This window comes from Ornithorhynchus anatinus, chromosome 5 (genome assembly GCF_004115215.2).
Source record: "Ornithorhynchus anatinus isolate Pmale09 chromosome 5, mOrnAna1.pri.v4, whole genome shotgun sequence".
NCBI classification, from domain to species: domain Eukaryota; kingdom Metazoa; phylum Chordata; class Mammalia; order Monotremata; family Ornithorhynchidae; genus Ornithorhynchus; species Ornithorhynchus anatinus.
The window spans coordinates 77037897-77060843 of NC_041732.1; the positions used below are offsets into that span (position 1 = coordinate 77037897).

Consider the following 22947-nt stretch of genomic DNA (forward strand, 5'->3'; position numbering starts at 1 on the left):
ATTTGTTAAGCGCTTACTATGTGCAGAGCACTGTTCCAAGCGCGGGGGTAGATACAGGGTCATCAGGTTGTCCCATGTGGGGTTCACAGTTTTAATCCCCATTTTACAGATGAGGGAAGTGAGGCCCAGAGAAGTGAAGTGACTTGCCCACAGTCCCACAGCTGCCAAGTGGCAGAGCTGGGATTCGAACCCATGACCTCTGACTCCCAAACCCGTGTTCTTTCCACTGAGCCATGCTGCTTCTCAAAAAGTGTGAGCCCTACGTGGGACAATCTGATGACCCTGTATCTGCCCCAGCGCTTAGAACAGTGCTCAGCACATAGTAAGCACTGAATACCATCATTATTATTATTGTTAAAACAGGGGATTAAAAAGTGTGAGCCCCACGTGGGACAACCTGATGACCCTGGATCTCCCCCAAGCGCTTAGAACAGTGCTCAGCACATAGTAAGCGCTTAACAAATACCATTATTATTATTAAAATAGGGGATTAAAAAGGGTGAGCCCCACGTGGGACAACCTGATGACCCTGGATCTCCCTCAGTGCTTAGTACAGTGCTCAGCACATACTAAGTGCTTAACAAATACCACCATTATTATTATTAAAACTGGGGATTAAAAAGTGTGAGCCCCACTGGGGACCACCTGATGACCCTGTATCTCCCCCAGCGCTTAGAACAGTGCTCAGCACATAGTAAGCGCTGAATACCATCATTATTATTATTAAAACAGGGGATTAAAAAGGGTGAGCCCCACGTGGGACAACCTCATGACCCTGGATCTACCCCAAGCGCTTAGAAGAGTGCTCTGCACATAGGACTCTTTTAATAAATACCATTATTATTATTATTATAATTATTATTAATAAAAAACGGGATTATTGTCGGTCCCCCTGAGGGCAACCTGGCTCCCTCCCGACATCCCCCGCGGCCCAACGCGGCGTCCGTGGCAACCGTTGCCCCGGGAAGGGCCTAAGGAAGCGACCACACGCACGAGTTCATGGAATCGGGTGGGAGGAGCAAGGAGGAAACGTCAAGCCGGGGCCGGGGTTTAAATTCGGCCCAGGCCGCCGTCCTCCCGGAGACGACGCCTCCGAAAATCGGCTCAGGCTCGGGTTTGGGCCTACTTCCGGCGAGGGCGGGTGGGGCCGTTGCTGGGGCCGTTGCTAGGGCCGGCGGAGGGCTCCCATTGGTCGGCGCCCGGACGGACGGCTCGCCGAGCCAATGAGCGCGCGGGACGGCGGAAGCGGCGGGCCGGGCCCCGCGCCCCGCCCCCCGCCCGGCCCGCGCCCGGCCCTCCCGCCCTCCATGGCGCTCGACGTCAAGTCGCGGGCGAAGCGCTACGAGAAGCTCGACTTCCTCGGGGAAGGGCAGGTGAGGGAGCCGGGGGCCAACGGGGGTCGCCGGGGGCCAACGGGGGCCAACGGGGGACGGGGGAGGGTCCGACTGCGCAGCCGCAGATGGCTCGAGGGAGCCCCCCCCCCCCCCCCCCCCCCAGGACCGGCCTCGGGGCCGACGCGCTGTCATTCATTCACTCCTGTCTTCATTCATTCACTCCTGTCTTCATTCATTCATTCATTCCTGCCTTCATTCATTCCTGCCTTCATTCATTCCTGCCTTCATCCATCCCTGCATTCATCCATCCATCCCTGCCTTCATCCATCCATCCCTGCCTTCATCCATCCATTCCTGCGTTCACTCATCCATTCCTGCCTTCATCCATCCATTCCTGCGTTCAATCATCCATTCCTGCCTTCATCCATTCCTGCCTTCATCCATCCCTGCATTCATCCATCCATCCCTGCATTCATCCATCCATCCCTGCCTTCATCCATCCATCCCTGCCTTCATCCATCCATTCCTGCGTTCAATCATCCATTCCTGCCTTCATCCATCCATTCCTGCGTTCAATCATCCATTCCTGCCTTCATTCATCCCTGCCTTCATCCATTCCTGCCTTCATCCATCCCTGCATTCATCCATCCATCCCTGCATTCATCCATCCATCCCTGCCTTCATCCATCCATTCCTGCGTTCAATCATCCATTCCTGCCTTCATTCATTCCTGCCTTCATCCATCCCTGCATTCATCCATCCATCCCTGCATTCATCCATCCATCCCTGCCTTCATCCATCCATCCCTGCCTTCATCCGTCCATCCCTGCCTTCATCCATCCATTCCTGCGTTCAATCATCCATTCCTGCCTTCATCCATCCATTCCTGCGTTCAATCATCCATTCCTGCCTTCATTCATCCCTGCCTTCATCCATTCCTGCCTTCATCCATCCCTGCATTCATCCATCCATCCCTGCATTCATCCATCCATCCCTGCCTTCATCCATCCATTCCTGCGTTCAATCATCCATTCCTGCCTTCATTCATTCCTGCCTTCATCCATCCCTGCATTCATCCATCCATCCCTGCATTCATCCATCCATCCCTGCCTTCATCCATCCATCCCTGCCTTCATCCGTCCATCCCTGCCTTCATCCATCCATTCCTGCGTTCAATCATCCATTCCTGCCTTCATTCATTCCTGCCTTCATCCATCCCTGCCTTCATCCATCCATCCCTGCCTTCATCCATCCATCCCTGCCTTCATCCATCCATCCCTGCCTTCATCCATCCATCCCTGCCTTCATCCATCCATTCCTGCGTTCAATCATCCATTCCTGCCTTCATCCATTCATTCCTGCCTTCATCCATTCATTCCTGCCTTCATCCATTCATTCCTGCCTTCATCCATCCATTCCTGCCTTCATTCATTCCTGCCTGCATTCATTCATTCCTGCCTGCATTCATTCATTCCTGCATTCATCCATTCATTCCTGCATCCATTCATTCCTGCATTCATCCATTCCTGCATTCAAATGTTGGTTTTTGTTAAGCGCTCACTCTGTGCCGAGCACTGTTCTAAGCGCTGGGGGAGATCCAAGGTCATCAGGTTGTCCCCCGTCAGGCTCCCAGTCTTCATCCCCATTTTCCAGAGGAGGTCACTGAGGCCCAGAGAAGGGAAGTGACTGGCCCCCAGTCGCCCAGCTGACAAGTGGCAGAGCCGGGATTCGAACCCATGACCTCTGACTCCCCAGCCCGGGCTCTTGCCACTGAGCCACGCTGCTTCTCAATATTTCATTCATTCCTGCATTCATTCATCCATTCCTGCATTCATTCATTCATCCAGTCGTAGTTAGGGAGCGCTTGGAATGGACAGTTCGGCCACACAAAGAGGAAGTCATTCATTCATTCAATCGTGTTTATTGAGCGCTTACTAAATGTGCACAGCACTGGGCTGAGCGCTTGGAATGAGCAGTTGGGCCACAGAGAGAGGAAGTCATTCATTCATTCAGCCGTGTTTATTGAGCACTTGCTATCTGCAGAGCACTGGGCTGAGCGCTTGGCATGGACAGTTCGGCCACACAGAGAGACAGTCGTTATTCAGTCGTGTTTATTGGGCGCTTACTATGTGCACAGCACTGAGCTGAGCGTTTGGAATGGGCAGTCAGGCTGCACTGTCATTCATTCATTCAGTGATGTTTATTGAGCGCTTCCTATGTGCAAAGCACTGGGCTGAGCGCTTGGAATGGACAATTTGGCCACAGAGACTTTCATTCAATCGTATTTATTGAGCGCTTGCTATGTGCACAGCACTGGGCTGAGCGTTTGGAATGGGCAATTCGGCCACACAGAGACAGTCATTCATTCATTCAGTCGTGTTTATTGAGCCCTTACTATGTGCACAGCACTGAGCTGAGCGTTTGGAATGGGCAATCAAGCCGCACAGTCATTCATTCATTCAGTGGTGTTTATTGAGCGCTTCCTATGTGCAGAGCACTGGGCTGAGCGTTTGGAATGGGCAGTTAGGCTGCACAGTCATTCATTCATTCAGTCGTGTTTATTGAGCGCTTGCTATGTGCACAGCACTGGGCTGAGCGCCTGGAATGGACAATTCGGCCACACAAAGAGGAAGTCATTCATTCAGTCCTGTTTATTGAGCGCTTACTATGTGCACAGCACTGGGCTGAGCATTTGGAATGGGCAATTAGGCCACACAGTCATTCATTCATTCAGTCGTGTTTATTGAGCGCTTGCTATGTGCACAGCACTGGGCTGAGCGCTTGGAATGGACAATATGGCCACACAGTCATTCATTCATTCATTGTCGTGTTTCATTCATTCATTGTCATTCATTCATTGTCGTATTGAGAACCTGCTATGTGTAGAGCACTGGACTGAGCGCTTGGAATGGACACTTTGGCCACAGAGACATTCATTCAATCCCATTTATTGAGCACTTATGATGTGCACGGCACTGGACTGAGCACTTGGAATGTAATAATAATAATAATGTTGGCATTTGTTAATAATGTTGGTATTTGTTAAGCGCTTACTATGTGCCGAGCACCGTTCTAAGCGCTGGGGTAGACATAGGGGAAGCAGGTTGTCCACGTGGGGCCCACAGTCTTAATCCCCATTTTACAGATGAGGGAACTGAGGCACAGAGAAGTTAAGTGACTTGCCCACAGTCACACAGCCGACAAGTGGCAGAGCTGGGATTCGAACTCATGAGCCCTGATTCTAGGGCCCGTGCTCTTTCCACTGAGCCACGCTGCTTCTCTAAGCGCTTACTATGTGCCGAGCACCATTCTAAGCGCTGGGGTAGACACAGGGGAATCGGGTTGTCCCACGTGGGGGTCACAGTCTTAATCCCCATTTTACAGATGAGGTAACTGAGGCACCGAGAAGTTAAGTGACCTGCCTAAAGTCACACAGCTGACAAGTGGCCGAGCCGGGGTTCGAACCCATGACCTCTGACTCCAAAGCCCGTGCTCTTTCCACTGAGCCACGCTGCTTCCACAGAGAGAGTCATTGATTCATTCAGTCGTATTTATTGAGCACTGACTATGTGCAGAGCAGTGTACTAAGTGTTTGGAATGTGCAGTTTGGCCACAGAGAGAGGCATTAATTCATTCAGTCGTATTTATTGAGCGCTTACTAGGTGCAGAGCACCGTACTGAGTGCTTGGAATGGACAATTCGGCAACAGATACAGACCATCCCTGCCCCCAGTGGGTTTACACTCGAGAAGGGGGGAGACAGACATCAAAATAAGTAAACGGGCATCAATAGCATCAATATGGGTAAATGGAATCATAATAATGTTGGTATTTGTTAAGCGCTTACTATGTGCAGAGCACTGTTCTAAGCGCCGGGGGAGATGCAGGGTAATCGGGTTGTCCCAAGTGACGCTCACAGTTAATCCCCATTTTACAGGTGAGGTAACTGCGGCCCAGAGAAGTGAAGTGACTTGCCCACAGTCACACAGCTGGCAGGTGGCGGAGCCGAGATTCGAACCCATGACCTCTGACTCCGAAGCCCAGGCTCTTTCCACTGAGCCAAGCTGCTGCTTATAGATATATGCACATCATTAATATAAATAGAATAATAAATATGTACATATGTACAAAAGGGATGTGGGGCGGGGAGTTAGAGCAGAGGGAGGGAGTCGGGGCGAAGGCGGGGAGCAGAGGACAAGGGGCCTTAATCTGGGAAGGCCTCCTGGAGGAGGTGAGCCTTCAGTAGGGCTTGGAAGGGGGGAAGCGTGTTTGTCTCTTCCTTTCTAAGCTCGCTGTGGGCAGGGAATGTGTCTGTTTATTATTGTATTGTCTTCTCCCAAGCGCTTAGTACAGTGTTCTGCACACTGTAAGCGCTCAATAAATATGATTGAATGAAGGACTAGTAATTTAAATGAATGAAAGAATAGAGGGGGGAGTGGATAGGGTCAGGGGACCCTGACGCTGCAAGAGACCACCCCCAGGGCGACCCTGGCATAGGGTTTCAGTGAATCGCAATCAGTCGTATTTATTGAGCACTTACATTAAGAGAAGCAGCGTGGCAGGGGCCTGGAAGCCCGAAGGACCTGGGTTCTAATCCCGACTCTGCCACTTGTCTGCTCTGTGGCCTGGGACAAGTCACTTCTCCGGGCCTCAGTTCCCACATCTGGAAAATGGATTTAAGAGTGTGAGCCCCATACGGGACAGGGACTTTGCCCAAATTGATTAAGTTTGTCTCTACCCGAGTGCTTTGAAGAGTGCTAAGCACATAGGAAGCGCTTAACAAGTACCTTAATTATTATCACTGATAAGGGCTTCCGGGTGGGAGAGGGGTGGAAAAAAAGGAGCCGAGTGATAGATTGATTGTTAGTCCTCTCTTAAGATCGTTGTGGGAAGGAAATTTCTCTGCTACTTTTGGTCAGTAAAGACCATTGATTGAGTGCTAATTGGGTGAAGAGCACTGTACTAAGCGCTTGGGAGAGTTCAGTAGAATGGAGCTGATAGACAACATGTTTGCTTTCATCTGTTTACTTGCTCTGATGTCTGCTGGTTTTGATGTCTGTCTCCCCCCGCCCCCCCAGACTGTAAACCCGTCGCCGGCAGGAACTGTCTCTATTGCTGTAGTGTACTTTCCAAGCGCTTAATACAGTGCTCCGCATATAGTAAGCGCTCAATAAATACGGTTGAATGAATGAGCTCAGCCCAAGCCAACTGTCTTCCCGTTGGAGTGGAGGCGGGCGACAGTGCAGCACGTTAACGCCCGGGGCTCGCCCGCCCGATTTCTGCCTCCCGTGCCCCTCATCTAATTTTCTTCCTCCTCCTCTTCCTCCTCCAGTTTGCCACAGTTTACAAAGCAAGAGACAAGACCACCAATCAAATCGTGGCCATTAAAAAGGTGAGTTGCCGCCTGCGGGTCATCGTCCCTCCTTCGGCGAGGGGCACCGCCGTCTCTGTCTTCGTCTAGTCAGGAGGAAGCCTGTGGAAGCCCCTCCTGGCCAACTGCGCGGCGAGTTCGAGAGACGGTTTGTGGAGGAGGGGTCCCAAATAGATCACTGGAGGGGAGAGGTGGCGGTCTTTTGCGGAGAGAGCCTGGGGGTGGAGTGGGAAAAGTGGCTTAGTGGCACAGGCCTGAGAGTCAGAAGGGCCTGGGTTCTAATCCCGGCTCCGCCACTTGTCCGCTGTGAGACCTTGAACAGGTCGCTTCTCGGTTACCTCCATCTCTAAAATGGGATTAAAACTGAGCCCCACGGACTGTAACCAACCTGACCGGCTTGTATGAGAAGCAGCGTGGCTCAGTGGAAAGAGCCCGGGCTTGGGAGTCAGAGGTCATGGGTTCGAATGCCGGCTCTGCCACTTTTCACCTGGGTGAGTGTAGGCAAGTCACTTCACTTCTCTGTGCCTCAGTTCCCTCATCTGTAAAATGGGGGTGAAGGCCCTGAGCCCCACGTGGGACAACCTGATCACACTTTATACCCCCCAGCGCTTAGAACAGAGCACCTAGTAAGCGCTTAATACCAACATCATCATCTACCCCAGTGCTTAATAGAGTACCCGGCACCGGGGTAAGCACTTGGCAAATATTAAAAATATCATGGTAGTTGTCCCCTCTTTAACCGTGAGCGTTGACGTCCTTGAGTACAACCAGCACAGGGTTTCTCTCAGAGTCCTTGTCCTAGCGTTCTGTCCTGTTGGTTTTCTCAAGCAGCAGGGGGGCAGGAGGTTAGGGATGCTGAAGTAGACTAAACGATTCACGCAGCCTGCCAGGAAAACCGTTGAGAGTGGGCCACTTGCCTGTGTAGGTGATGGGTGAGCTTGCAAATTCAGGCCTCGGTCTGTGGCCCAGTTCAGTGTTTTGAATGAGATTTGGTGTTTCTAGACCCACCTGGAGTGTATAGGCTGGTCTCGCCCCTCCTCCCCTCTCCTCTTGTTGGCTGTGATAATACTCCCGTTTATCACCCTGTTGCGCTGGAGACCAGCCCAGTGTGGTGGGTGGGGGCGGGAGGAGTCAGGTTTCAGTTTAACCTAAAGATGCATAACCAAATTTGGGGCTTTTTAAAATGCCTTAATTTAGCTAAACAATTTAGGATTTAGTGGATTGTTTTATTTTTAGGGGTGCTAATGTTGGAATGAAATCTAGCTCTGGAGCCCAAAACATCGAGCTGCTTAGTCCCACCTATATCGGGATTCACACCTTTAACTCTTAGACAAAGTGGAAAAAAAACCTTTGTAGGCCATGTTTATGGAAACGGAGTGTTTACCGTTCCCGTTTTCGGCGTCTGGCAACAGTGCCTGTCGCCACTTAATTAACTGTGGTATTTGTTAAGCATTGGTGTTCTGTGCCAGTTGTACTTTCCAAGCGCTCATTGCAGAGCACTGTACACAGTAAATGCTCAGTAGATACGATTGCATGAATGATTGTCCAGGCACTAAGTTCTGCGGTAGATACCGACGCCGTTTCCTCTGTACTTTTACCCTGTGTCAGTTGGCATCCTGTCCAATTTCTCCGGGACTCAAAACTCCTTTCTAACCCTCCACTCCCAACAACAATCTGAGATTGGAGCTTCGGTTTTGCACGTTACTTGGTAAGCGCTTACTACATGTCAAACACTCTACTAAGGGCTGGGGTAGAAAGATGCTAATCAGGTTCGACCCCACATAGGGCTCACAGTCTTAATCCCCATTTAGGGATAAGGTAACTGAGGCCCAGATGAATTAAGCGACTTGCCCAGGGTCACACAGCCAACAAGAGGCGGAGCTGGGATTAGAACCCAGGTCCTGACTCCCAGGCCCGTGCTCTACCCACTAGCTTCCTTGCTCCTCTTTCAATAGTATTTATTGAGCACTTACTATGTGCAGAGCACTGTACTAAGCGCTTGGAATGAACAAGTCGGCAACAGATAGAGACGGTCCCTGCCGTTTGACGGGTTTACAGTCTAATCCTCTTCTACTATCCCCCAGCTCACATAACTTCTCTAATATCCTACTCCCTGGGCCTCACTTTCATCTCCCTTACTGGAAAACCTCTTGCTCACATCATCTTCGAGAAGCAGCGTGGCTCAGCGCAAAGAGCCCGGGCTTGGGAGTCAGAGGTCATGGGTTCAAATCCCCGCTCAGCCGCTTGTCAGCTGTTTGACTGTGGGCAAGTCACTGCACTTCTCTGGGCCTCAGTTCCCTCATCTGTAAAATGGGGATTAACTGTGAGCCTCACGTGGGACAACCTGATTACCCTGTATCTTCCCCAGCGCTTAGAACAGTGCTCCGCACGTAGCACTTAACACATACCAACATTATCATTATCTTCCTTCTGGCCTCCCCTTTCATATGGAGCAGGGCCCTGATCTACCCATCCTCGAGCCCCTTACGAAATCACTTCCAGGAAGCCCTCCATGACTAATCTCTCCCCATCCTATATCAGACTTGTGAAGACCCTCTGCTGAGCAATAAAGGGTGAGGTCTTGCCACTGTAAACCCAGAGAATAGTGTAAAAATCGGCACAGTCTCCCATGTGCTGGGAGCCTCGTGGCCAGAGCTCATGGTCTGAGGTCTTTGCTTGGAGAAGAGAGTGGTTAAGGCCTTGGGCTGAAAGTGGGCCAAATTAGCTCACTCCAGCCCTCTTAACTTCGTGACAGTGGATTTTGTTAAATGCCTATGTGCATAGCAGATGACTCAGTGGATAGAGCAGGGGCCTGATTAACTTGTATATACCCCAATGCTTAGAACAGTACTTGGCACATAGTAAGCACTTAACAAATACTGTAATTACTATTGTTATTAAAAGCCACATGTCCCAACCACATCGTACATACAAAAGTATCCTTTAGCCCTGTTGTCATGCCTGGGTGTGGCTCCTGGTGCTGTTTCTGCTTTTCCTTTGCCTCTCGAAGTAGAGGGGATAATAGCAGTGTTTAATTTTTGTGCATCTGACTATTTTTTACAGATTAAACTGGGACACCGATCAGAAGCCAAAGATGGTAAGTATGGATCTGTGGATTCCTGAGTGACTTAAAGTGACTTAACTGGACCGAGTAGGTTTGATTAATTTAGGGAGGTAGATAGGCAGCGTGGCTCAGTGACAAGAGCACGGGCTTGGGAGTCAGAGGGTGTGGATTCTAATCCCTGCTCTGCCACTTGTCTGCTGTGGGACCTTGGGCAAGCCACTTCTCTGGGCCTCAGTTACCTCATCTGTGAAAGGGGGATGAAGACTGTGAGTCCCATGTGGGACAACCTGATTACTTTGTATCTGTTCCGGCGCTTAGAACAGTGCTTGGCACATAGTGAGCACTTAACAAATACCATGATTATTTTTATCCTTGGGGAACTGTAGCTTTCGAGCTCAAATGAGTTCCTTTTGCCTCCCCACTCCCTTCCTCTCCCTCTTCCATCTGGATGCTGGAACAACTACAAGAACATCATCAAGGCCTCACGTGCTAAACTGTAAATTTCTTGAGGGCAGGGCTAAGTCCCTTGTACTCAGGCTAGGGCTCAATAAATACTGTTGATCGCTTGTCCTCTGGAGTCTGTATAAGTGGTCAAGTTGACAATCTTATGACCGTTCATTCAATCATATTTATTGAGCTTACTATATGCAGAGCACTGTACTAAATTCTAGAAGCAAACCCATTCCTTGCCCTTGCCTAAAAACTTCAGTGCTCATTAGAGTGGGCCTTCCCCCGCTCAGACACCCAGAAAGTCTTCCTCCCTGAGCGGGGGTCTCTCTTGTCTATGCCAAATGCCAACATTCTTCCAGCCCAAATATGGAAAATTTGTCAACGGAATGAAAAATTAAATGGTCGGTGTTTACGTGGGGGTGGGTGGCTGGGTCACCCGAGCCAAGTTTTCCCTTTTCGTCAGTCACTCTTCAATTGCAGGGATCAACAGAACAGCTTTGCGAGAGATCAAGCTGCTGCAGGAGCTGAGCCATACGAATATCATCGGGGTGAGTGGGACTCGGGTTGCTCTCGTAAGCTCGTCTAGACAGAAGACTCGTGGCAGGCAGGAAACGTGTCCTGCACGTAGTAAGCGCTCAGTAAATACCATCGATGGATTCTCGGTCCCAGGCCTGCCTTCTGCCTAACGCCGGGCTCCTTCTCAGTGCAAGGAGGATGGAATGGGCAGCGTCCCATTATCGTGATGTGCCCGCAGCAGTCGATCCACACCGGTGTTTATTGAGCGCTCACTGGGTGCCGGGCACTGTACTAGCCTCTTGAGAAAGTACAATAAAATAGAGTTGATGGGCCTATCCCTACCCGCTGGCAGCGGGCGTCCAGTCTCCTGGCACTCACAAAGTGCCAAGCACTGCTCGAAGTGCTGGAGTGTGTAAAGGAGAGTCCCACAAGGGACTCCCAGACTCGGTTTGGCCCTGGGCAAAATATTTTTTTTTTTAGTGAAGAGAAGCAGCGTGGTCTAGTGGATCGAGCTCTGGCCTGGTCAGAAGGACCTGGGTCCTAATCCTGCCTCTGTCACTTGTCTACTGTGTGACCTTCACTTCCCTTTGCCTCAGTTACCTCTTCCGTAAAATGGAGATTGCATCTGTGAGCCCCATGTGGGTCGGGAACCGTGTCCAACCCGATTTGCTTCTATTCACCACAGGGCTTAGTACTATGCCTGGCACATAGTAAGCGCTTAACAAGTGCCATAATTATTGTATGGCATTATTATTAGTATGGCAGAGCACTGTATCAAGTGCTGGGAGAGAATACCCAGATGGGAGTCCAACCTGATCTCAGTTGTCACCGAAGTAGAGAGGGGTTGCTTTTGGAAGGAAGACGTGAAACCCAAAATGATGTCACTGAATTGGAAAAGTAATCGTTCATGAGGCATTAGGGACAGAGGAGGATTGGCGTGAACAGAGAAGGAGAATGTCAAATGGAACTGGTCAGAAAAGTAAGGTCCCCATTACATCTTAGTGCCCACTCTGTGCCACCGATCCTGCGCCGGGCCAGACCGAGAGGGACATTAGATGTCCAGGCCAAAGCAGCTTTCACATCTGGAGGAGGGCCTCGTTACGGGCAGGGAGCATCCTGTCCACTCTCACCGGCCGTGATGATTGTTCAGAATTTGGTTGGGCGGAGGGCTGACCCACTGCCAGGCTAAGGGGGAGAAGGGGCCGCCTTTTCTCATTTTGGCTCTCTTTCTTTTGCAGCTGCTCGATGCTTTTGGGCACAAATCCAATATTAGTCTCGTCTTTGACTTTATGGAAACTGACTTAGAGGTAAGATCGGTTCAGGACTCCCGAAGGGTCCGAAATGTGGGCTGGGAAATTGAAGACCTGGGTTCTAATGACAGCTCTGGCCCTGGGCTGCTGGAGACCCTGCGGTAGACCATAGATCTGCTGTGGGCCTCAGTTTTCTTCCCTGTAAAATGGAGAGCCTACTCCCTGCCTCCCAGGAATGTGGGGAGGGCACTACTCATTTGGGGTGATATAATTGCAACTTTTGGGGCGGGGGCTCATCCTGCTTACAAACATAAAGGGAAGCAGCGTGGCTGAGTGAAAGGAGCCCGGGCCTGGGAGTCAGAGGCCCTGGGTTCTAATCCCGGCTCCGCCCCGTACCCGCTGTGGGCCTTTGGGCAAGTCACTTCTCACTTCCCAAGAACCAGCATAGCATAGTGGATAAAGCATGGGCCAGGGAGCAGGAAGTCCAAAGGGCATGGGTTCTAATCTTAGTTCTGTCACCTATCTGCTGGGTTTTCTTTTTCTGGCCCTCAGTTACCTCATCTTTCCCATGTGGGACAAGGGCTGTGTTGGAAAATATCCCGAGTAATGAGTCAGGTTAGGCCAGCCTTTTATTCTTTTGATGGCAACAAAAGGTCAGTGGCTGTTTGGTAGCCACAGACGACTGAAGATGAGCCCATCTTTATATTTCCCCTTGGTCCCTCCCTCTAGTTCGACCCCTCCCCTCAAGTCCCATTTGTTCGTCCGCTGGATTGGCATATCAGGTATCAGGTTGGCGTATTAGAGAAGAGCGTGGCTCAGTGGAAGGAGCACGGGCTTGGGAGTCACAGGTCATGAGTTCGAATCCCTGCTCTGCCACTTGTCAGCTATGTGACTGTGGGCAAGTCACTGAACTTCTCTGTGCCTTAGTTACCTCATCTGTAAAATGGGGATTAACTGTGAGCCTCACGGGGGACAACCTGAGTACCCTGTATCTACCCCAGCGCTTAGAACAGTGCTCGGCACATAGTAAGCACTTAACAAATACCAACGTTATTATTATATCAGTTGCTGCTCTGCCCCTGTTTGTAGTTGCCTTCATTATCCCCTCATTATATGCCAAGCTCCTTCATTATCGGCTATGGGTCATCCAGAGAACACTCTGTGGCTGAAGAAGTCTTTAGCAAGCTTAGGTATTGGATTTCAAGGTAGGTCAGTGATTGATTGCTGCTAGGGTTGTGATAATTTGGGTCTCAAGGCTGCTGTGGGTGATTGGTTGCTGCTAAAGTTCCTGATAAGGTGGATACGGGCAATCCTGGGTGAGAACTCCATACAAACTAATCAGTATACGTAGTAAGTGACAGTAATGCATATTCATTCATTCATTCAATAGTATTTATTGAGCGCTTACTATGTGCAGAGCACTGTACTAAGCGCTTGGGATGAACAAGTCGGCAACAGATAGAGACAGTCCCTGCCGTTTGACGGGCTTACGGTCTGATCGGGGGAGACGGACAGACAAGAACGATGGCACTAAACAGCGTCAAGGGGAAGAACATCTCGTAAAAACAATGGCAACTAAATAGAATCAAGGCGATGTACAATTCATTAACAAAATAAATAGGGTAACGAAAATATATACAGTTGAGCGGACGGGTACAGTGCTGTGGGGATGGGAAGGGAGAGGTGGAGGAGCAGAGGGAAAAGGGGAAAATGAGGCTTTAGCTGCGGAGAGGTAAAGGGGGGATGGCAGAGGGAGTAGAGGGGGAAGAGGAGCTCAGTCTGGGAAGGCCTCTTGGAGGAGGTGATTTTTAAGTAAGGTTTTGAAGAGGGAAAGAGAATCAGTTTGGCGGAGGTGAGGAGGGAGGGCGTTCCAGGACCGCGGGAGGACGTGACCCAGGGGTCGACGGCGGGATAGGCGAGACCGAGGGACGGCGAGGAGGTGGGCGGCGGAGGAGCGGAGCGTGCGGGGTGGGCGGTAGAAAGAGAGAAGGGAGGAGAGGTAGGAAGGGGCAAGGTGATGGAGAGCCTTGAAGCCTAGAGTGAGGAGTTTTTGTTTGGAGCGGAGGTCGATAGGCAACCACTGGAGTTGTTTAAGAAGGGGAATGACATGCCCAGATCGTTTCTGCGGGAAGATGAGCCGGGCAGCGGAGTGAAGAATAGACCGGAGCGGGGCGAGAGAGGAGGAAGGGAGGTCAGAGAGAAGGCTGACACAGTAGTCTAGCCGGGATATAACGAGAGCCCGTAATAGTAAGGTAGCCGTTTGGGTGGAGAGGAAAGGGCGGATCTTGGCGATATTGTAGAGGTGAAACCGGCAGGTCTTGGTAACGGATAGGATGTGTGGGGTGAACGAGAGGGACGAGTCAAGGATGACACCGAGATTGCGGGCCTGCGGGACGGGAAGGATGGTCGTGCCATCCACGGTGACGGAGAAGTCTGGGAGCGGACCGGGCTTGGGAGGGAAGATGAGGAGCTCAGTCTTGCTCATGTTGAGTTTTAGGTGGCGGGCAGACATCCAGGTGGAGACGTCCCGGAGGCAGGAGGAGATGCGAGCCCGAAGGGAGGGGGAGAGGACAGGGGCGGAGATGTAGATCTGCGTGTCATCTGCGTAGAGATGGTAGTCAAAGCCGTGAGAGCGGATGAGTTCACCGAGGGAGTGAGTGTAAATGGAGAACAGAAGAGGGCCAAGAACTGACCCTTGAGGAACTCCAACAGTTAAAGGCTGGGAGGGGGAGGAGGCTCCAGCGTAGGAGACCGAGAATGATCGGCCAGAGAGGTAAGAGGAGAACCGGGAGAGGACAGAGTCCGTGAAGCCAAGGTGAGATAAGGTATGGAGGAGGAGGGGATGGTCGACAGTGTCAAAGGCAGCAGAGAGGTCAAGGAGGATCAGAATGGAGTAGGAGCCATTGGATTTGGCAAGAAGGAGGTCACGGGTGACCTCAGAGAGAGCAGTCTCGGTAGAGTGGAGGGGACGGAAGCCAGATCGGAGAGGGTCTAGGAGAGAATGGGAGTTAAGGAATTCTAGGCATCGATTGTAGACGACTCGTTCTAAGATTTTGGAAAGGAAGGGTAGTAGGGAGATAGGACGATAACTGGAGGGGGAAGTGGGGTCAAGAGCGGGTTTTTTAGGATGGGGGAGACGTGGGCGTGTTTGAAGGCAGAGGGGAAGGAGCCCTTGGAGATTGAGTGGTTAAAAATAGAAGTTAAGGAAGGGAGGAGGGCAGGGGCGATGGTTTTAAGAAGGTGAGAGGGAATGGGGTCCGAGGCGCAGGTGGAGGGGGTGGCACTTGCGAGGAGGGAGGAGATCTCCTCTGAGGATACTGCGGGGAAGGATGGGAAAGTAGGGGAGGGGGTTGTTGGAGGGGAGGGGAGAGGCGGAGGGGTGACTTTGGGGAGCTCAGACCTGATCGTGTTGATTTTCGTGAGGAAATAGGTGGCCAGATCATTAGGGGTGAGAGATGGGGGAGGGGGAGGAACAGGGGGCCTAAGGAGAGAGTTAAAGGTCCGGAACAATCGGCGGGGGTGACGGGCATGGGTGTCGATGAGGGAGGAGAAGAAGCTTTGCCTGGCGGAGGAGAGGGCAGAGTTAAGGCAGGAAAGGATAAATTTGAAGTGTGTGAGGTCGGCTCGGTGCTTGGACTTTCGCCAGCGGCGCTCAGCAGCTCGAGCATAGGAGCGTAGGAGGCGGACGGAGGAGGTGATCCAGGGCTGTGGGTTAGTGGCGCGAGAGCGGCGGAGGGAAAGGGGGGCGAGAGAGTCAAGATGAGTAGAGAGGGTGGAGTTGAGAGCGGAGACCTGATCGTCGAGAGTGGGAAGAGAGGACAGGGCGGCAAGGTGAGGCGAGATGCTATTGGAAAGACGGATGGGATCGAGAGAGCGGAGGTCTCTGTGGGGCAGTAGCGAAGATTTGCAGGGGGAGGGAGTGTGAGAGATGAGGCAGGTGAGAAGGTTATGGTCCGAGAGAGGGATTTCAGAGTTGGTGAGTGAGGAGATAGTGCAGCGGTAGGAGATGACAAGATCGAGGGTGTGACCGAGTCGGTGAGTGGGCGCGGTATGGTGGAGGAGGAGGTCGGCAGAGTCGAGGAGGGATAGCAGGCGGGCGGCAGAGGAGTCGTCGGGTACATCCGTATGGATGTTGAAGTCTCCAAGGATCAGAGTGGGCAGAGAGAAGGAGAGAAGGAAGGTGAGAAAGGGGTCAAGGTGGTTGAAGAAGTCGGAGGTGGGACCGGGAGGGCGGTAGATGACGGCGACAAGTAACTGGAGTGGGTGGTAGAGGCGAATGATATGGGCTTCGAAGGAGGGGAAGGAGAGGGAGGGGGGAGGAGGGATAGTGCGGAAGCGGCATCGGGGCGAGAGGAGGAAGCCGACGCCTCCTCCCTTACCGGTGAGTCTGGGGGAGTGGGAGAAGGAGAGGCCTCCGCTGGAGAGAGCGGCGGCGGAGACCGTGTCCGCATATGCTCCGCATATGCATGAGCAGGGTTAAGGTTTGACCACAGCTGTGTCCAACCCAATTCGCTTGTATCCACTCAGGCGCCGGAATTATTACCATAATTCCATAATTATTTCCATAATTAGTGCCCGGCACATAGTAAGCACTTAACAAAAACCACAATTATCATTGTTGTTGTTGTTGTTCTCTCATCTGCAAAATGGGGATTCATTACTCCCTCCCATTTGGACCGTGAGCCCCACGTAGAGCCTGATGATCTCGTATCTATCCCAGAGCGTAGCACAGCACTTGACACGTAATAAGCTCTTCACAGATATCACCGTTATTATAAGGGTAACCGAGAGAGTGCTGAATGGGGACACCGGGTGCCAGTGTGGGCAGCTCGAGAAAAACCCAGCCTTATCGGGATTCCCTTTGCCAACTCAGTTCACTGGAGCTCCTTTCATCAGTCAGTAGTATCTACTGAGGACTTACCTGCGTGCAGAGCACCGCACTAAATCTTGGGGGGATTCGACTACAGTTGAGTTGGTAGGCACGATCCCTGCCTGCAAGGAACTTAGGATCTTGGGCAGGTGATAGAGATCCCTTCCGTCGAAGCAGATTTCTCCCCCACTAGCCTGTCAGCTCCTTCAGAGTGGGGATCCTGTGGTCTAAATCTGGGGTATTCTTCTAAGTGAGCCCTGCACGCAGGAGCTAGTCGTTCAATCGATCGAGGGTTTGCCAGGGCTGCCTGGAGTGCTGCCCGTGCTCAGTCCGGGGATCTCCAGTATTTTCCATGTCCCCAGAGCGTCTGCTCTTCCCTTCAGGTCATCATCAAGGACAACAGTCTGGTGCTAACCCCGGCACACATCAAAGCCTACATGCTGATGACGTTGCAAGGCTTGGAATACCTACATCAACACTGGATCCTACACAGGGTAAGTCAGGCCGGGCTACGATTCGGGACAGTGCCGACGGCTTGGGGAGAAGGGGCTGTGTGTCGGGAGGGAGTCGGGGGCGGCGGCCTGGCCCATGGGCCACCCGGGAGACTTAGCACTTGGGTGGGAGTCTTTGAGCACCTGGGAAACCAGAGAGTCACGGCCGTGGATACAGATTGGGCCCCTACCATACGGGCTTGCATTTCCCGTCCCTGTCCATGACCCCGTTTTATAAAAGAAGAAGCCAAGTACAACATACTGGAATGGACACTTGTTCTGGGACAGATTCAGGGAACCAGTTCTCAAGGAAAAACCAAGAAGCAGATGGAGATTAGAGCCCTCTTTGGGTCCCTGAGAGGTCAGATCATTAGAGAATGGACACTGGCCAGACTTAATGGGGATTTTAATGTTTTTCTTGCTCAGTGTTCTCTTGTCTTGTTTAATTGGGAAACAGTATCTGGCTGAAAATAAGCAGCTTGGATTGAGTATAGTATTTTAATAGATTTTCTTCTCTGCAGTATTATCATCATTATTATTTTTAAAAAAACTGCCACCTTAATTCAGCCGATTCCATAGTCTTGACTTTAAATGTGTAAATTTAATTTACGTTCAGTTTTTATCTGAAGCTCAGAAGAGTACAGTACAACAGAGTCGGTAGACACGTTCCTTGTCCACAGCGAGCTTATAGCCTATTTTAACGTATGTAAAATATATATTCTCAGCACTCACGTCTGTCTGCGTGTTCAATTCGATTTATTCTGATTGCACAGCTTTTTAATATTTCTATGTCCATTTCCCCATTAATGTGAAACCTCCATGCTCAACTTTTCAGGAGCTTAGTATAATCTGTTTTGCATTTAGTGCATGCCATTAATAATAATGATGGCACTTGTTAAGCGCTTACTATGTGCAAAGCACTGTTCTAAGCGCTGGGGAGGATACAAGGTGATCAGGTTGTCCCACGTGGGGCTCACAGTCTTAATCCCCATTTTACAGATGAGGTAACTGAGGCACAGAGAAGTGAAGTGACTTGCTCAAAGGCACACAGCAGACAGGTGGCGGAGCAGGGATTTGAACCCATGACCTCTGACTCCAAGCCCGGGCTCTTTCCACTGAGCCACGCTGCTGGTGTTGAAGGCTGGGTGCAGGTGCCCCCAACACCCAGGCAGTCCTTGGCTGAGCCCCAAGGTCGGGGGGAGTAAGAGGGGATCCCAGAGAATATGGGGACACTTAGCGAACCAAAGAATCCAGCGGGATCCCAGTTCGTCTCTCCAAGGCCAACCAGTCGAGTCGCTGAGGTGTTTCCCCTTCTGTCCTTCTCGCCAGGATCTCAAACCAAACAATTTACTGCTGGACGAAAACGGCGTCTTAAAGCTGGCCGACTTCGGCTTGGCGAAGTCTTTCGGAAGCCCAAATAGAGCTTACACGCATCAGGTCGTGACGAGGTAAGAACGTCCACGTCAAAGATGGGTCAGGGTTCCAGGGCAGACCTCCCTACGGACACACTGGCCGGCCAACACCAACCTACGCGACGAATGAATGTGTACTCCAAGAAATGTCCGAGAAAAGATTGATAGGTCTTCTTTCAAAGCCATGGGAGACGAATTGGTCTTCCAGTCCTCCCCGATGGATTTTCCTCCCAACTCTGCCTTTAGGAAGCTTTATCCGTCAGTTTTTCACCCTAGTCCTTGTAGGTCACATTTCTCCATCGAACAATGTGCCCGTTTACCCCGCAGATGGTATCGAGCACCTGAGCTGCTGTTTGGAGCAAGGATGTACGGTGTAGGCGTGGACATGTGGGCCGTTGGCTGTATCTTGGCAGAGCTGCTTCTCCGGGTAAGTTTTGGACCAAAGTAACCGCCGCGGTTGGAAACACCGCTCAGAACCCTCTCGATGATAGTATTTATCAACCGCTTACTCTGTGCCAAGATCATCAGGTCTGACACAGCCCCCATCCCATATGGGGCGCACATCCCATTCTCAGCCGGGGGAGAAACACATAGTCCCCATTTTACAGAAGTAACTGTGCCACCGAGTAGTTGAGAGGTTTTTCCAAAGTCACACAGCAGGCAAATAGCAGAGATGGGCTTCGAACCCAAGTCTTCTGACTCCTGGGTCCGTGCTCTCTTAGCACTAGGTCACAATGCATCCAGAAATTAATCCTGGAACCTCTGATTTCCGGAAAGCCTGCGGTAGAAGCTTTGTGTGCTCTAATCTGTTGGCTCAGAGGCTCAGTGTCTGACCATTCGGCGCCCAGTTCTGTCAGTTACCTGCATAATTGTATTTCACCCAGAACGTTTCCCACTGGATCTGTAACTCCTCGAGGGCGGGGACTTGGGTCTCCTACGTCTGCAGGCCCCCAAACAGTTCAGCAGATGGGTCAGTAAGAACTTATGTTGTCGATGATGATACTGTCCTCTCTCCTCTAATGTCCGGTTTTACGTCTGCTTCGTTTTCAGGTTCCCTTTTTGCCAGGAGACTCTGACCTCGATCAGCTGACGCGGATATTCGAAACGTTAGGCACGCCGACGGAAGAACAGTGGCCTGTGAGTTGCCCTTTCGCCCTCTTCGGGCTGCAGTTCGGGTGAACTCGAGCTCTCGGGTTCTTGAAATGCCATGTCGTGGGGGCATCCCCGATTTCCCTTCAGGAGGTTCCTGGGACCAACCCAACACTTTCGTACATATGTTTAAAATATATATTTTCCATCATTAATATCAGTGCCTGGCAATCTCCCTCCCTAGTCCATAAACTCATTAAGGGAAGGAACGTGACTGCCGATTCTGTCTTTGTACTCTCACCAGTGCTTAGCAGAGTGAATCCGTAAGCCCGAGTAAGAGGCAGTAGTGTGAAAAGGACGTGACCCCCTCTCTGTGGGGATAATGTAATAATAGCAATAATATAAGCGCTGGGGTAGCTAATATAGCTTAGGTAGGACACAGTCCCTGTCCCACATGGAGCTCACAGTGTAAGTAGGAAGGAGGAGGATCAAAACAATGACACACAGCAAGCGATTGACTAATATCATTTTAAAAAAAGAAGGCCGAGCCTGGAATAGAACCCAGGTCCTCTCACTCCCAGGTGAGGATTCTTTATTGGGTCATGCTGCTTGTCAAGGAGGTGGGAATTTAGGGAGGCTATGAAGGTTGGCGAGGAGAGCTGTGATCTGTCAGGTGTGGGGGAGGGAAGGGATTTGGATTCGCGGGCGGGGGGAGGTGTCCCGGTCTGTACTGGGCGGCTTGACCCCTTGACTGACCGTGTCCCGCCTTCTGTTCTTCCCCTTGGCAGGGCATGACCAGTCTTCCGGATTACGTGACGTTCAAGAGCTTCCCCGGCACCCCGCTCCCCCATATCTTCAGCGCGGCAGGAGACGACCTGCTAGACCTCCTGCAGGACCTGTTCCTGTTCAATCCGTGCGCCCGCATCACCGCCACACAGGTACCGCCGCGGAGGACGGGGAGGTGACGGGTGGACCGTCTGCCCCGGGCGGAACACTGCAGTACGCGCGGGGGACGGTAGTGACGACGTGTTCCTCGCTCACAAGGAACCGTGGTTTTTCTGGCTCCGAGCCGATCCACCAACTGCAAAGAAGGTAGAAGCTATCACATTAATGTTAGTTTCCCCCCCTCCAGACTGGAAGCTCATAATGGACAGGGAATGTGCCCGTTTATTGTCGTGTCGTACTCTCCCAAACAGTACAGTGCTCTGCACACAGTAAGTGCTCAGTAAATAGGACTGAAGAAATGGATAGAAGCCAAAGCCTTGGTTCGGAGCTTAAAGCAGCGCGGGCTCGCTGTGGACTCCGGCGACCCGCAGGGCTGTTTCTCCCGGGTGTTTTGCCCTATTTGAAGGGGAGCAGGGCCCGTACCCCAGAGGATACAGCAGTGGGCAGTCAGATTCATTCATTCATTCTGTGCGCAGAGCACTGTACTAAGCGCTTGGAAAGTACAATTCGGCAACAGATAGAGACAATCCTGACCCAACAGCGGGGCTCACAGTCTAGAAGGGGGAGATAGACAACAAAACAAGTAGACAGGCATCTACTGATATATATATCGTATATCAGTACATATCAGTATGATATATGCTGATATATATATATGTCGTATGTTATAGATATATACACATCATTAATAAAAAAATAAATAGAAAGGTGTGACCAGGTCCACCGTTTCTGCCGGTGGAAAGGGCCCATCTTCCCTAAGACTCTGCCACCGAGCTCCCAGCACCACCAGAGAGGATCGAAAGGGGAGGGTCGGCCCCCGCTGTCAAGCACCCACAAAGCCCGCTGGCTACCGATCGCCATCTGAAAGGCCAACGGGGGTTTGGGCGCCAGTGGGCAGGGGCACCGCCGTGACTCGTCCTCCCCCGCCTCACCGGCCCCGTCTTGTTCTCTCCCTCCAGGCTTTAAAAACCAAGTACTTCAGCAACAGGCCCGGGCCCACCCCAGGGTGTCACCTCCCGAGGCCCAACTGCCCCGCCGAGGCCCTGAAAGAGTCCCAGCACCCGGCCGCCGTGGCCAAGCGGAAGCGGGCCGAGGCCATGGAGCAAGGTGAGACCCGCGACTCCGCCAGACCGACCCCCGGTGGCGGGCCGGGGTCGGTCCCGAGGCAGAGAGGACAGTCGGTACACGTGCGAGTGACAGTTGGGACATTTCCACTCCAAACAGCACAGGGAGAGGACGGCCTATCCCATCAGGAACTGCATTTCCCCCAGCCTCCCTTGTGCATTCACTTAAAGAGCGATAGTGCAGCTGTGCCCCGTCAGGCCTGGTGGGACGAACCAGCTTCTTTCTGCTCGGAGCGTTTGGCCAAGTCAGATAACCTTGGCGGTGCGCCCCCAAGTCTCCTCGCCCGGCTCCTGCGTGGTCACTCACGTACCAGGGGCTTGAGGGGATTTTAGATTTGGGGAATCCAAAATCTCTCGTGTGGTCTCACCGGGTGTTGTCTGTGCCGAGCGCTTGCTCCGAGAGGTGCCGGGCGAGCGCGGAGAAGCTCGTCGAAAGAGCTGCCCGGCGGAAAGAGACCCGTCGCGTTTGGATGGATGGATCCTACAGGGAAGCCAGGCAGACCGACAGGGATTTTCCACCCTAAAAAACAGTTCACATCATGGCACTGAGAGGAAAATTCTCTGTTTCTTCCCTCAGGAGGATTACCCAAGAAGCTGATATTTTAATTACTGTGGACACTGGACAGTACCGAACCCGCTCGTGCTATGGACAAAAGAGAATGATGGGAAAATGCTGAATTTCGGATGAATGTTGATGAGAAGAGAATTTGTAAATAGCCTACACATGTAAGATATGTAAAACTTTTCTGAACTTATTTTATTGAGCCTATTTTAAAATAAAATTATTTTGAAGCAGCGAGATTTTAGGAATCGGTCACCTACGATTCATGTGGTGGGTGGAAAGGGTGGTGCAGATGTCCCAGCAGTTATTAATAATGATGATGATGACGATATAAGTGTGTAATCTGTTAAGCACTTTCTTTGTCAGTCGCTGGAATAGATACAAGGTGATCTGGTCCCACATGACCGGTCACCGGTCCATGTAGGAGGGACAATTGGTCTTGCGTCCATTTTGAAACTATTTGGTTTTGA

The 22947-nt window shown here is 51.6% G+C and overlaps 1 protein-coding gene across 2 annotated transcripts; it reads left to right on the forward strand.

Annotated features, from left to right (window-relative positions):
• The first annotated feature begins 1283 nt into the window (after window positions 1-1283).
• Window positions 1284-22716, forward strand: CDK7 (cyclin dependent kinase 7). 2 transcript variants are annotated; one of them, XM_029066684.2, is made up of 12 exons: window positions 1284-1373; window positions 6666-6725; window positions 9768-9801; window positions 10699-10766; window positions 11973-12041; window positions 17238-17348; window positions 18675-18793; window positions 19085-19184; window positions 19808-19894; window positions 20635-20784; window positions 21751-21898; window positions 22493-22716. In XM_029066684.2, exons 1-12 carry the CDS (start codon window positions 1308-1310, stop codon window positions 22519-22521), a joined length of 1041 nt encoding a protein of 346 aa, XP_028922517.1. In that variant the 5' UTR covers window positions 1284-1307; the 3' UTR covers window positions 22522-22716. The 2 variants fall into 2 exon arrangements, with proteins under 2 accessions (XP_028922517.1, XP_028922519.1); XM_029066686.1 differs by lacking the exon at window positions 1284-1373 and adding an exon at window positions 8313-8412.
• Window positions 22717-22947: the final 231 nt, after the last annotated feature.

Excerpts from the sequence above, each read along its gene's own strand:
- CDK7 (XM_029066684.2), top strand. The coding sequence starts at position 1,308 with ATGGCGCTCGACGTCAAGTCGCGGGCGAAGCGCTACGAGAAGCTCGAC. Across the intron at positions 12,042-17,237 it reads TTATGGAAACTGACTTAGAG|GTCATCATCAAGGACAACAG; the intron begins GTAAGATCGGTT and ends TCTTCCCTTCAG. Across the intron at positions 20,785-21,750 it reads CCCGCATCACCGCCACACAG|GCTTTAAAAACCAAGTACTT; the intron begins GTACCGCCGCGG and ends CTCTCCCTCCAG.